This window comes from Mesoplodon bidens (assembly GCF_964165515.1).
Source record: "Mesoplodon bidens genome assembly, chromosome: 1".
NCBI lineage: Eukaryota > Metazoa > Chordata > Mammalia > Artiodactyla > Ziphiidae > Mesoplodon > Mesoplodon bidens.
This window is the reverse complement of record NC_138176.1, coordinates 185,230,104-185,244,716: the sequence shown is the minus strand read 5'-3', so window position 1 is coordinate 185,244,716 and position 14,613 is coordinate 185,230,104. Positions and strand designations below refer to the sequence as shown.

Below are 14,613 nucleotides of genomic sequence, written 5' to 3'. Positions count from 1 at the left end.
GAAGGAAAAGCTGGGGGATTTGCTAATGTACTGGATGTGGGATGTGGGAGAAAGTGGGGAGGATGATACTAAGTTTTCTGGCCTGAGCGACTGGGAGAAGAGAGTTTTCATTTACTGAGAAAAATCAGGAGAAGAACAAATTAGGAAGGGACAAAATCACACTTGGTATAGAACAAGGGTCAGAAACTTTTTCTATAAAGGGCCAGATGGTAAATATTTTAGCCTTTGGGGGCCACATATGGTCTACATCACAACTACACAACTCTATCATTGTAACACAAAAGCAGCTGTAGACAATACTTAAATAAATGAGTGTGCCTGTGTTTCAATAAAACTTCATTTATGGATACTGAAACTTGATTTCATACAATTTTCACATCACGAAATACTGTTCTCTGTTGGTTTTTTCCAACTACTGAAAAATGTAAAAACCATTCTTTGTTCACAAGTCATGCAAAAACAGGTAGAGGCCACATTTAGTCTGCTGATCCCTGGTATAGAACACATTTAGTTTTCAGCAATACCGCCTATGTCTTCTAACATTTAATTCAGTGCTTCTTCCATGATGCCATAATTATTCACGTGAAGTGGAGGAGGGCATGTCTTCATGGTCCTTACAAAACCAGCTCAGATTTACTCAGCAAGCAAAACAGAGGAGTGGTTACTCCAGAAGATAGCCTCACGACATACAGTGAAATATTATCAAGTTTACCAACATTTGATGTACACGCAGCTTCTCAGAAATATACCCATGCAGAAATTGAGAAATACCCTTAAAGGTATACAGAACCTTCACTCCAGTGTTAGAAACAAACAGAAACTTCTTAGCATTAGACGGCATAAAGACTCAAGATTAATTATTATGGGGTGGGGAGAGATAAAAGTAGAAAAATAAACTGTGCTTGTGAAATTGACAGAAAGCTTTTTAAAGAAAATAATTGGTCTTCTCCAGGGAGTTTCAAATGTTCAAATTTGAAGCTTAAGCTTTTTTTTTTTTGTAAGTAGATTCACTTTAAAAAGAAAAGAGTCAGCACGTGGAAAAAAAATTCTAACAGAATAGATGTGTAGTCAAAATGAAAAAGTTTAACAAAGGAAAAGGAGGAACTATCCCTCACACGTTTGGTTAAATACCATGAGATTTCTTGAGTCAAAGCCTATCCTGTGATCTTAGGTAGCCCAACGGCAGTTTGATGATACAATCAGTTGCACAACAAATAATGTCTTTAGAAAATCATCTTTGAGAAGTCAATTCTGACTTTCAGTGCGTTCAATGGCTTGTAAAATGTTGCGGTTAGTATCAGTAGCTATGGCATCTGTCAGACCCAGGGAAGATCTCTGGGCAACAGTTTATTAACTGCATAATCCTATTAAGTTGCCTAAAATCTCCAGGCTTCACTTTCCTCATCTGTAAAGTGGGGATAAAGATACCTACCCCACATAATATTAAATGGGATAACACTATAAAACCTTTAAGTTTTAACCCTGAGTGCCTGGTCCAGAGTAAATGCCCAATAAACAGGAATTAAGATATTCTTAGATACAATATGTTAAAATTCTCTCCTATATTTCCTAAACCTTGCAATTAGAGATTGGGATAAATGTCAAAACCAGATGACCGAAAAAATGCAAACGCCCTACCATTCCCTGACTTTACATTTAGAAAACAGTTAGGATACCATACCTTCTCAAAGGCACACTGAGGGTTTCTGCAAACAGCAGGTTTGCAGATAATGATATCACCATGGCAACGGCAGTTCTGGCATGAATCAGGCTTCCAAACGGTGGCATCCTGCAAAGAAGCATAAGCTCTGAGTTAAAAACTGATCAGTCAAGGTACGAGCACAAAAACGTGGTACCATCAACAGTCCTACAGCTTGAGCAATTAAAAGGCAAAGGAAAGTCACGGACACACACGGTGCTTGCTGGGCATTGATTAACCCCGGAGAGGCAATAAAAGCAGTCTAATCCATTTCACCACAGTCAACCCACGTAGTCAAAGACAAGGGCATGCAGCAGGGAGCTGTCAATACCCAGAGTAAAAACAATCGATTGGACTGAAACCTCAGGAGGACAAGCTGCTCTCAGACTTGAGGTTTCTCTTTGCTGTTAACTAGCAGACACCACTGGAGCATGTTCAAAGGAAAATGACACTTAGACTAGCACTAACCAGCATCCTAAGAGCAGCTTGTGCCACTAGATACTATCAGCACCTCACAATTCACTTCCCAGTTCTTTGCTACTACATCCACCAATGCTCATCTATTCCATGGCTCACCTTTACCTCTGATGGGATAAAGTACAGACCCCATGATGTGGCGCTCGCCTCTCTCCCTGGCCTCGGGAAATCTCACAGTTCTGAGACTTTCATCCACTCTAGTTGGTCAAGCCATTGGACAGCCCCAGCCTCCCTTATCTGGCCTCACAGCTTACCCTCTACCTGGATCCCCGCTTCTCTGTGACTCCCCCAAAGGGAGCTTGCAAAGCAATACACTTCTTTCAAGCCTCAACCTCAAGAACAAATCATTTCCTAACCCTTAATCCTGCACACTGCACCCTCCACTCAGGTGCGGCTCCTCGTGACTTCTCTGTGACCCCACTGTGTCCTGCATACCCTGCCACGCTTCACTGCAGTCACCTACATTCCTGTTATCCAGGCTGGACCAGACTGTGAGCACCCAAAGCAGGCACCGTCCTGGGCCCAGCACACTGTAGGTCCTCTAAGCCAAGAGCTCACAGTTCACAAGTCGCTTAGTGAAGGCTCTGTCCTCCTTTCTATACTTCCTCATCCTTTGGTCCTCAAACAATTGAAGTGCTACTCAAATACTTTGGGGAGGAGTAAGGGAAGTTTCTAAACTCTTGATAGAGTCATCAGAATATTAGCACTCAACCTGAACTGGGATGAGCTGGGAAAATGATGGATGCTAGCAAAGGATGCTTTCACACAAAGGCAGACAACAAATGTGACGGTTAATTTCAAGTGTCAACTTGGCTAGGCTATGGTACCCAGCTGTTTGGTCCAGATTTACATGGATTGTGCACAACATTCTCAAGTCATCCTTTTGTGTTGAGAAATGTTAAATGTATAAGCTTTTAGAGAATGTGCTTCAAACCAAAAGTCATTTAAGAAATATAAAACATATGTGAGGTAGACTACATTTCCAGTGGCTAATTCATAAAAAATTTGAGTCAAAAATGTAAAATAGGGGCTTCCCTGGTGGCGCAGTGGTTGAGAGTCCGCCTGCCGATGCAGGGGACACGGGTTCGTGCCCCTATCCCGGAAGATCCCACATGCCGCGGAGCGGCTGGGCCCGCGAGCCATGGCCGCGGAGCCTGTGTGTCCGGAGCCTGTGCTCCGCAACGGGAGAGGCCACAGCAGTGAGAGGCCCGCGTACAGCAAAAAAAAAAAAAAAAATGTAAAATAGGTAGCTAGTGGGAAGCAGCCGCATAGCACAGGGAGATCAACTCAGTGTTTTGTGACCACCTAGAGGGGTGGGATAGGGAGGGTGGGAAAGAGACGCAAGAGGGAAGGGATATGGGAACATATGTATATGTATAACTGATTCACTTTGTTATAAAGCAGAAAGTAACACCCCATTGTAAAGCAATTATACTCCAATAAAGATGTTAAAAAATAAAAAATAAAAATAAATAAAACCTGACTTGGAATACCTCTGAATTTCTTTCTCTTTATTGTTACAGCATATTCTTCTGAAATTGGCAATAGTGTGCCAACTACAGTCTACTCTTAACCCAAAAAGCAATGACAAATAGGTGAGGGAAAAAAAAAATTTCAATCTCAAGCACAATGTAATATATGTTCCCTGCTGATTTAAGAAAACGATATCAGCTTCAGGATACAGATTAAAAGAAAATGACAACTTCACAAAGTCGGCGACTGCTGTTTATTGATCACTTATGCTGACAGGAAGTGCTGGTAGGAGAAGGCACTTGTGGTGCTGGAGGACGGTGGCCTCGTTTGCTTTCCTGACCTCTGCGATCACCCTGGAGAGTGGGCCCAGCAGAGAGGTAGGCAACTGCACATCAACGCTATGCAAAGCTCTTACAGGAACGGCAACGCTATGAAGCTGGCACTGTTATTATCATGACTATTCCCACTGAACACATGAGGAAACAAGACGTGAGAGACTGAGCAATTTGCTCGAGTTCACAAAGCTGTAGGAGACCTACGAACTCAGGCTCTGGAGCCAGGCTGCTGGACTTGACTCCTGGTGTCACCATTCATTAATGGTGACACCAGTGAGTCCGTTATCAAGGTGTCTGTGTCCCAGGTTCCTCATCTCTAAAGTAGGGATGATAAAGTATTAAACTCAGAGGGTTATTGAAAGGATCAAATGAGATGATTTGCTTAGAGAGACTTGAACAGTGCTTGGAACTTACTAAAGGCCCATTAATTTATTTTTAATGTTATTTATTTTTAATCCAAATGCTTCCTACAGTGTCACAGGCATTTAGAAAATATCTTCTAAACATTTCCTTTCCTCAGAGTGAAAACATTCCCCTAAGTACCTTGACTTTCCCATCTTCCCACTCCAGCCTACAAAGGCAAAATGGAGTGAAATTATTACTTAATTAGGACCCCCTAGCACTGAAAAGACCCAGGATGTTGCATTACAAGAAAGGAATGAATCCACAGGTTGCATTTTCAAGACGACTTAGGTAATTGGTAAAGCCTCTGTAACCATGAACCCATCTTCCTTTTCACTTAGACCTCAGATGACCACACGAGCTCCATGAACTAGCTTCAGCTCAGTGTGGCTCTAAGATGCCTGTCATCGCTACTCTCTCCAGATGTGGCATTCTTCCACCAGGCATCAAGTTCTTCCCTATACCTCAACTATTTCCTCAGTGGCTCTAGCCTCCAGAATAGTCCATTATACCTTTACGCAGCTCTCAATCACTGGACTCAGCTTACTGAACTCTAAACAGGATGTTCTAAAAACATGAAATAATTTTTCACTTTCATTCATAACATTCATTATGTTAATTCAAAGTTAAATTTATCTGGGTCCAGGAAGCATTTAATTTGTTCACATATCTGTCTTTCCACTAGTCTATGACTCTCCAAGGAAGGAGAGCTCGCTTTATTCCTTTCTGTACAGCCCCTTCACCTAGCACGATTCCTGAGTGTTGGCTGAATTCATTAGTGAACAACCCTGAGTACTTGCTTATCCTCAAGAAAATTTCTATCCCCATGACTTGAGATACCCCAGTTAGGACAAGATGTCTTGAGAAAACAATGTTTAAGTGACATCACTACAAAATCCCCATGATGTGGAAGGCTATTATGTCACTGGAATCAAACTACAAAGAAAAATTTTCTTCATCTAGGCATTGTCAAAAAACTTCCTTATATTAATGTCCTCATAGAGTCAATAATTTATGGTTAATTTTAAATAAAATGAGCCCTTTGCCAAGGCCTAGATAGATGGCCATATATTTAACGAATCAATTTCTATGGTGCCATAAAATTGCTTTATGAAGGTAGGGATGCTAGAGTGCCTCAATCGCTTAAACTCTGGATAAAGCCATAAAGACCAAAAAAATAACACTGTGAAGTAAATTTTACAGATTTTCCATGTTACCATTGTAATTCCGTCACTTTATAATCCTCTCTTCCAAAACACACTCTGCAAAAGAAAGCGTCTTATAATAGTTTTTCACTAGAATATAGATTAAAGGATTAAATTATGACAAACCTAAAAAGCAATCTAAATGGCTTTTAATATTTTTAATAATAAGTGAATAAAGTGTTCTTGTAGATAATATAGTGCCTTCATCCCTAAATACCTTACAGTAATAGCAAGGTGCTTTATAAAAAACAACAAAAACTATTTCACTTGGTTAAATATTTATTAAACATTTGTTTAATGCTAAAAATAAACAGTGACTATATCCCTCATGAGTATTCAAATTTCTGGGGGGATATTATTTATGGTGTTCTATAATAGCAGTATATCAACTATCGACATACATTTTCTTTCACCTGAATGTTATAATAACCCTATTTTAGGTATTGATTAATTCATCTCATTTTAAATCCCCTTAGCTTCTTAGGCCAAAAATGAGAAAGGAGGCGTAAAGCAACCCCAAAGTTGTGCTTTTAAATTACAAAATAGTATATAATGCCTTTTTATCATTAAAATATATTTTTGTGCATGGAAACAAAGTATGGAATAATACAAACCAGTAAGCGAAGGGGGGTCATTCCTGGGTGAGGATCCTTGATTTTTTTTGTTTTTTCCTTTTTCCTTATCCATATTTTCTATTTTTTCAATAACAAAATATGCAACTTATGTGATCTTGTAAAGGTACTTTCAAAATATAAGATAGAAAAACCAAAAATGTGGTGCCCTTTTTCCTGCCAACCATAGGTACATAGCATCTGGGCTTTGGAGTTGAACTGGCATGAGGGGAGGGGAGTTAAATAAAACCACCCACCAAATACCTAACAGTGAGCCATTCAGCTACACTTCCTGTGTTATCCCCAAACCTCCTTGCAGTCAGTAAGATTTTAAAAAATTAACTGTGTTCTCTACTTGTCCTTCAAAGCAATGAAAGGACCAAAATATTCCACTGGGCCTTGTGTCTTCATTTCTGGAGGTTCATTTTCCTGACAAGTCTGGTTTTCAGGAAAGATAATCCATATAAAAGGGTTCTTTGACCCAGCTCCAGCTCGGACACAGAAATCATGGTTCTTGTTTGTCAAGAAACCATAAAGGAATGAATCAATAACTTTCATAAGGTTATTTCAGAGTTCAATTCCTTACCCAAGTGCCCTTCCTCAGACAGCTTAGATAAACAATACCTTTTTCATTTGGTCTCATTTTCAAGTTCATGTGAAGCTCCTCATCCAGCCCCAAATAAAAAGGAGCGGAGGACACACTGCTAAGAAAAGATGAGTCCTTGTATTTACATCAAATTCTCCCCTTTCAGGAGGGACTAATACAAGCCAATGCCAAATAAAAGAGAAAATGGTGATCCACTTCCTGTTTGAGACCTATTTCAAAGGCTTGCTCCCCCTTATGGAGTTTGTTTTGCACACCAAGGGCCTAAGTAGTTTCGCATTTTGGCCTCCTGGAGTGATTAGCTTGTACCTGATCTCCTCCTGCTGTTGTCTTAAAATGATAAACCTGAAGGCATCAGCCATAAGAAGATCAACTTAGATACAGAAGCAACAGCATGACTCACAGATGAAAAGATAGCTGCTATACATAACTGAAAATGTCTTTGTTCAGTTGGCTGACAAGAGACCCTGAACAGCATGGCAAGTTAACATTATGTTCTTGTACATGTCTTCTTATAATAGTGCACTAACATAGATGGAGGGAGAGCAAGGAAAGGAAAGGGAACAAGCTACCGCCAAAGGCCAATACTTCTCCAGATCTGCCACACGTTCAGTGTCTCATGGCCCCTCCCAGCATCCTGCGGACAAGGCATCACTACCCTATCTTATCAATGAGGGAATAGGGCGCGAAAAGGCTGAGTGAATTGTCCAGAGCACATCCAGTAACGGGTGGATCTGGGATTCAAACCCATCCTTTTTCTTCTTTGCTACACTGTTATCATATAGCATCAGTAAGAATGAATGCTTTAGTGTATACATGTCAATCCCAATCTCCCAGTTCATCACACCACCACCACCCCCTGCCACTTTCCCCCCTTGGTCTCAATACGTTTGTTCTCTACACACTAATACGTATAAAATGTATAATTAGTAAGAAACTGCTGAATAAAAAATAAATTAAATTAAATTTAAAAAAGAATGAATGCTTTATTATATATATGTGCCTTATTTTATATACGTAGTGTGTGTATAGATAGATAGACAGATAGATACTGTAGAGCAGTCTTACCATTTCAAGTCACTCTTACTTCCACTTTCTCACTTTAATAGGCCAACGAGGTGAGGCACCCTAGGGCAGTGCTGCTAAATTTACAGAGGAAAGGACTGTGAGGTTAAGTGACTTACCTGCCTAACAGGCTCCCCAAGCCTCCAACAGCACACTCCCACCCCTCTTAATCTAACTTCCACACACATCCTCCAAGTCTCAGTTGAAATATCACTTCCTTGGGGAGGACTTCTCTGCCTCTGCGACTAAGTCAATATTTCCCTGCTCATGTTCCCAAAGCTCCCCCTACTTCCAAAAAGCCAGTCTATTCCTCCAAGTTCTATTTGGCACAGAAAAGATAAAGGAGAAAGAGAGCACCTTCTGGGTTCCATATACTTTGGCACATTCACATCTTTCATATTTCTTCCTAAAATATTTTGAGATACATATTATCATATCCTCATTTTACAGATAAGGAAACCAAGGCTCTGATAGGTTAGGTGATATTCCCAAAGCTTGTAAGTGACTGTACCTATATATATATGTATATATATATACATATATATATATATATATATATATTTTTTTTTTTTTTTTTTTTTTTTTTGCGGTACTTGGGCCTCTCACTGTTGTGGCCTCTCCCGTTGTGGAGCACAGGCTCCAGACGCGCAGGCTCAGAGGCCATGGCTCACGGGCCCAGCCACTCCGTGGCATGTTGGATCTTCCCGGACCGGGGCACGAACCCGCGTCCCCTGCATCGGCAGGCAGACTCTCAACCACTGCGCCACCAGGGAAGCCCAATTGTACCTATATTTGAACCTATGGCCATTTGATTTTGAAACATACATTTTTCCCACCACACCCACATCTGTACCCACAGCATTGGTCTATGGACACAAAGTTATACAGCACACTAGCTCAAGTAGCAATGCCAAATGCCAATATGGTAGAGTGGATAAACTTGGGTTCAAATACCGATTCAATTACTTCTTAGCTTTGGGAACTTAGACAAATCTTAGCTTTTCTGAGTCTCCATTTCCTAATATATAAACTAAGGGTAAGATAGGACCCAATGGGGTGACAGTGAAGGTGAAATAAACTAATGTACTTACTTAGCACAGTGACTGGTGCATAGAAAGCACTAAATAAATGTTAGCTATGACTTTGGTCACTTGCCACAATCTTAACAAGTTGACCACGGTATTTTCAGTGACAGAGGGAACAGTTGTAGCATTTAAAGCTTTAGAAAATCCCTCCAGCCTCCAAGATAAGGGGAAGTTAACTTTCCCACTGCTTAAATGTTTACAAAATATCCCACTATAGAGTGCTGTGGAAACTATATTCCTGGAGTGGTACACACACACACACACACACACACACAAGGAACACTGCAAAATATAGAATAAGATTAAACACCCAGTGAATGTGCTCACATTCCAAATTCTGAAGCAATGGAAACACAGGCTTAGCTCTTCTATTTTTACACCCAGCTTTCCATTTGTTCTAACACAATCCTGTTACAGTGAAAGCCCAAACTAAGAAAACTCCAGTGACAAAATAACCCTCATAAATTCCAGGAGATGTTAGCCACAGAAAAAGTTCTAAAATGAATAAAAAGTCTTCCTCATATTTCCACTTTAAGTAGTCCAGATACTAGGGAGACTCTAGTACAGCTTAAGCTTGAAATTGCTTTTTTTTTTTCTCTAACAATTCAGCTGTCAAAGACTTCATTTCCTATTCCTAAGGCAAATGAAGAAAAAAAAAATTAAACATTCAAAATGTTTGGACATGAAATTAACTTATAGCTATACCATTATCTCTGATATTAAAATTATTTATTTTCTTGTCTTCCTCCCCCAATAGATCATTATCATTTGTTCTATAATTAGTTTTTTACATCTATCTACCTCCCCAAGAGTAAAGACAATTTCTTTACATAGAGGTAGCTTTGTATTCCCATAGTAACTGAAATATGTGAGGCACTTATAATGATTTTGACTGAGTTAATGAATGAATGGATGGGTGGATGGATAGATATTCCCAAATTTAAATAATTGCTGGCAATTTTGTGATGTAATTGCTGAAAGTCAAACACACAGACAACAACACTTCACTCTCCATGCTGCTCTTGCAGCTGCAGTAGCCATTTTCAATATGTGCTGTTTGAGATCCAGCCTTCTAGACCTATGTCTCCGTTAAGACCTTTGCTCTAAAAGGGCCCATCTATTTCTGCCTGAATGCTAGCCTTGCCTGACTGATGCTCTTGTGTTCCAGCATGTCAAAGCTGTATCATAGCATTTGAAGCTATGCAGCAAAACCTTCATCCCTAACTTTTTCCTCTAGCCAGCCTCTTGGCAGCTGATCTAGTTAAACTGACCACCCAGTAAATGGTTGGGAGTTGTACTGATGTTCACATTCAACTATATAAAGCCACATCCTACTATGTCTGTTGTCAGGCCCAGCAGAGGCCCTGAGTCAAAGGCAGCATCACTGGTGACCAGTCTTCACTATTTAATGTAAAACAGGCTCCTAAACAGGGACTATGCCACTCCAAGAGGCATTTAAAAATTTGCTCTGAAGAATGAAGGTTAGGATGCTACTGGCATTTAATAGACAAGGATCATAAATTCCAGATGTCATGTAATGAGCAAGACATTCCTGCAGCAAGAAAAACTGTCCCACTTCCATATGACTTTCAAATGTCCCACAAAACATTCATGTCAATGAAAAATCTGTTTATAGTTATCTGATTATATATCTTAACTGTTCCTATCTGTTTTACACATAAACATAAAGAATTTACTGAGTGGTAATAACATACACTGAATTGTCCAGGAACTTAACAACCATGTAACTCAAAGAAAGATGGTACTTTATTTTGTTTAGAACTTTACGAAGATAACAGAAGACAATGAAAACATGTATTGGAGATTTTTTTAAAACTATGAATATTTCATCAGATACAATATCTACAAACATAATTAATTTGAAATTTAATTATGGACAGCTAACTTCTCCACAAAAAAAAAAATGGTGAAAGTTAGAAGACAAATATTTAAAGTGAGAAACAAAAACAACCCCAGCAACTTAGAATTCTATACCTAGCAAACATATCCTTCAACAATGAAAGTAAAATAAAGATGTTTTAAATTAATAAAACCTGTGAGAATTTGTCACCTACAAATTCAAACTAAAAAAAAAATACTAAAGGAAGTTCTTTAGGCAAAGAAAAAATGATTCTAGATGGAAACACAGTAATGTAGGAAGGAATTTTGAGTAATCAAAAGGTCAAATATGTGAGTAATCTAAATAAATAACGGTACAAAACAAAAATGCTAACATCTTGTGGGATTTAAAATATATGCAAGTTTAAAATGCCTAATAAAAATAATACATAAGATAGTAGAGGGACAGAGACTGTCATACAGAGTGAAGTAAGTCAGAAAGAGAAAAACAAATACCGTATGCTAACACATATATATGGAATCTAAAAAAAAAAAAAGAGAGAGAAAGAAAATGGTCAGAAGAACCTAGGGGCAACACGGGAATAAAGATGCAGACCTACTAGACAATGGACTTGAGGATACGGGGAGGGGGACGGGTAAGCTGGGACAAAGTGAGAGAGTGGCATGGACATATATACACTACCAAACATAAAATAGATAGCTAGTGGGAAGCAGCCACATAGCAGAGGGAGATCAGCTCAGTGCTTTGTGACCAACTACAGGGGTGGGATAGGGAGGGTGGGAGGGAGACGCAAGAGGGAGGAGATATGGGGACATATGTATATGTATAACTGATTCACTTTGTTATAAAGCAGAAACTGACACACCATTGTAAAGCAATTACACTCTAATAAAGATGTTTTAAAAAAAAGATAGTAGAGGGATAAATAAAGCTGAAGTGTTTCAAGGTTCTAGTATTAGTTGGGAAGAGATAAATAAAAGGATTACTACATATTGTAATCACTAGGATAACCATTAAAGGATTAGTAAAAGCATGTATAACTAACAAGCTAATGGGAAATTAAATATAAAAATGATTAGATTGATCCAAAAGACAAAAAGAAAAAACAAAGAAAAATAGAACAGAAGTGACAAATAGAAAACAAATAGTAAGATGGTATATATAAACCTTAAAATATCAGTGATTACACTGAACAAAAATGTTAAAAGATAAAGATTGTCAGACTGTATAAAAACAGAGCAGTGGATACAATAGCAATGAGAGCCTTTATCATAAAATATCAACTGAATTTCTCAAAGTAAAACCCCAATATGGATATAGGTATATTTGTATGTATTTATACCTCTGCCTCAGTCAAAATAGGATTTCAGAGACCAACTCCTTTAAGAATTCAATTCACCAAGAATTTATTGAGGATTTATCATTGTGCTATACAATATGGAAGATATCAAAAAATACAGCCCAAACCAGAGACAGAAGAATACAACTCAGTCCCTTATATTTGCCCTTGAACTTGAAATACAGTTAAAGAAGCAAGACTTTTGAAACAATTAGAGAACAAAGCAAAAGACAAGAACTGGAGAAACAGCCTAGTATAGAATAAGAGCACTGGACTAAGAGTCAGAACCTGCTTTTATCAAGCTGGGCACACGAGACAAGTCACTTGCGTGGATCTCAGATCCTCGTCCATAAAATTCAGAGAGTGGACTACATCAGAGTCCATAGAGATGGATTTTGGAGTCAAACAAATCTGGGTTGGAATCTAGCTCCCTGCCTTAATAATTACAGAACCTTAAGCAAGATAATTATCCTGACTCAGCCTCAGTTTCCTTTTATGTAAAAAGAATTAAGATGATAAAACCTACCCGGGAGGATAAATTAGGTAAGACGTTTGCATTTATTGGCACAGTGCCCCGAACTCACAGGGTAGAGCAGAGGCTTCCACTTCTCCAACCTCAAACCTTTCTTCTATCCAGACAAATCTCTCCGTGACCTCTGTTACTCGGAAAGATCATCACTACACCCCTGTGCAGAATTTATAAAGTAGTCCATCAGCTGCTGGATTTTTTTCTCATGTGTGCATTTCATGACCATGTTCATCAATATACCAACCACTCTTCATAACGTTTCAAAATACAGTACCATAGGGGTAATTGCTTTTTTAAAACAATCAAACATACGACTTCCCAAAACCCTTTTAAAATGTCCAGTATACAAGTTATATGTCCATACAATACTGATAGCTACTATTTACTAAGCAACTATTAACACATATATATAACATATGTGTATGTATACATACATATATGTGTATATTATAAGTGCATGTGTGTATGTGTATGCCTATAAAATACATGCTACATATGTATTACATATATGTGTGTATATATGTATTTATATGTAACTTTTAATCCTCACCAAAAAAATCCTATAAATTAGTTATTATTGCTCCTGTTCTACAAGTAAAAAATTGCTTTAAAAACCCAGAGACTTAAATTATTTGGTCAGTTATTGTACAACTGGTGAAACCAGGATTTGAAGCCCAGACTGCTTGGTGTCAAGAACCATGCTCTTTCAACTGAAAAATGATAGTTCTGATGAGAACAGCTCTCAGTAGGTTTAAGCATAACCGATCAAGGGACCTAACTGACTTTGGCTGCTGTTGCCACCTCCCACCCCATCACACTGCAGCTGGCAAGGATTTCGGGGAGGGAGGGAATCAGGGACCAACAAGGACAGCTAGCCCTCCCTCGGCAATCTCACTCTCAACATCTTACTGAGGACCGTAAGCTTCTAAGGAAACAAAACCAGTTTCCCCTCTGGAAATGTTTGAGGAAGCTTTCTATAAAGCCACATGGCATAATAAAATAATAATGATGTAGCTATAAAACTGTACTAGATAACACTGCTCAAATCAACTTTCTGAATCTTGGCAAATGAGAAGAGTTTAATAATTACTTAACTGCTGCTATTTCCATTTCCCAGGTTCATAGTGGAAATATTCTAAATTTCTTCCATTTCCCAGGTTCATAGTGGAAATGTTCTTCTAAATTTCTAAGTCAGAGACAGTAAACAGGTGTTATCACTTACACCAGCTCTGGAAAGAGTGATTTGAAATGCTGTGTTGAGGGGGATCCTGAAGCTCTGTCCAGGTAGGTTAAATGAGAAAGATTACTATTGTCTGCCACATGCTCAGGGTTAAGTTATGGGAAGGAGTAGATGTTACCTGTGTCATATGTTCCCAGATGCTAAAGCCAACATAATCTACCCTAAAATATTGTTCACCACTGTTACTTGATCCATGAATTAAAGTGGGAAAGAAAAGCAAAGGAAAAAAAAAGAAAACTGGTTGGGTGAAAACCCCTGAGATGATCAACTTTAATGATGAAGTAATCAACTACAGTATACTTTTCTTATTTTTCCATTAAGCTATTCAACTTTTTCCCGACATGTAAACCTTTCCTTTCCTAACTGGTTTACGAAATAGGCTTCTGTGCTGCCTCAGCTACTGTTCGCAAGAACACCCTGGCACAGGCCACAGCTGGCATATGAGGTTAATATCTTCACCTCTGGGAACATGGATCCTACTCCCATTCCAAACCAAGAGGAAATAAACTGCCAGTTCTGATGGGAATGACATATTGACTAAGTACTTAGACCAAGCAATCCACTCCCGCAGTCAGCAAAATACAGAGTGGTTGTATTCTCTAACAACACAAGAATGCTTGATTAGATTTGCTTCAAGCCTCACTGTTTGCCAGGAAGCCATTGAAAAGAAGCAGGTATCAGGTGTCTC

At 38.9% G+C, this 14,613-nt stretch overlaps 1 protein-coding gene across 1 annotated transcript in view; it reads right to left on the bottom strand.

The window, feature by feature from the left end:
- Nucleotides 1–14,613, bottom strand: part of FRAS1 (Fraser extracellular matrix complex subunit 1) — a 461,640-nt gene that overhangs the window by 291,155 nt on the left and 155,872 nt on the right. The window contains exon 3 of the mRNA XM_081241677.1: nt 1,682–1,789. Within this exon, the coding sequence (XP_081097803.1) occupies nt 1,682–1,789 (108 nt within the window). The remainder of the gene's footprint in view (nt 1–1,681; nt 1,790–14,613) is intronic.